The following is a 401-nucleotide window of genomic DNA, read 5'->3' as shown; positions in this document are numbered from 1 at the left end:
CCCCCAGTTGCCCCCTTTCCCCCCCGGCCCCCCCAGCACCGGGGGCACACTGGCAGGGGGGCCGGGGGGGAAAGGGGGCAACTGGGGACAACTGGGAGGGAGGTTGGTGGGTGCTGGGGGTGATGGGAGGGGGGGTTGGAGGGTCCTAAAGGGTCTGGGAGGGGTTGGGTGGGATCCCTGCAGGGGCTGGGAAGGGACTGGCAGGAGGTTGGAGGGACCCCCGGGTGGGCTGGGGGAGAGCGGGCCGGGCTCTGTGGGGTGCCGGGTGGGGCATGGGAGGAGGTTTTGGGGGTGCTGACCCCCCCGGCTCCCCCCAGAGATGCCACCGGACACCGTCCGCAGCAAGATCCTGGTGGGGGTCGGGGGCTTCGTCTTGGGCTTGGTCTTCCTGGCGCTGGGGC

The 401-nt window shown here is 72.3% G+C and overlaps 1 protein-coding gene across 1 annotated transcript in view; it reads left to right on the top strand.

Annotated features, from left to right (window-relative positions):
* Positions 1–398, top strand: part of LOC113942278 (class II histocompatibility antigen, B-L beta chain-like) — a gene marked incomplete at its 3' end in the record, with an annotated part of 1,975 nt that extends 1,577 nt beyond the window's left edge. The window contains exon 4 of the mRNA XM_027633408.1: positions 303–398. Coding sequence (XP_027489209.1) covers positions 303–398 — 96 coding nt within the window. The remainder of the gene's footprint in view (positions 1–302) is intronic.
* Positions 399–401: the final 3 nt, after the last annotated feature.

Source organism: Corapipo altera, unplaced genomic scaffold (genome assembly GCF_003945725.1).
Source record: "Corapipo altera isolate COAL_440 unplaced genomic scaffold, ASM394572v1 59158, whole genome shotgun sequence".
Lineage (NCBI taxonomy): Eukaryota > Metazoa > Chordata > Aves > Passeriformes > Pipridae > Corapipo > Corapipo altera.
This window is presented reverse-complemented; position numbering and strand designations above follow the sequence as displayed.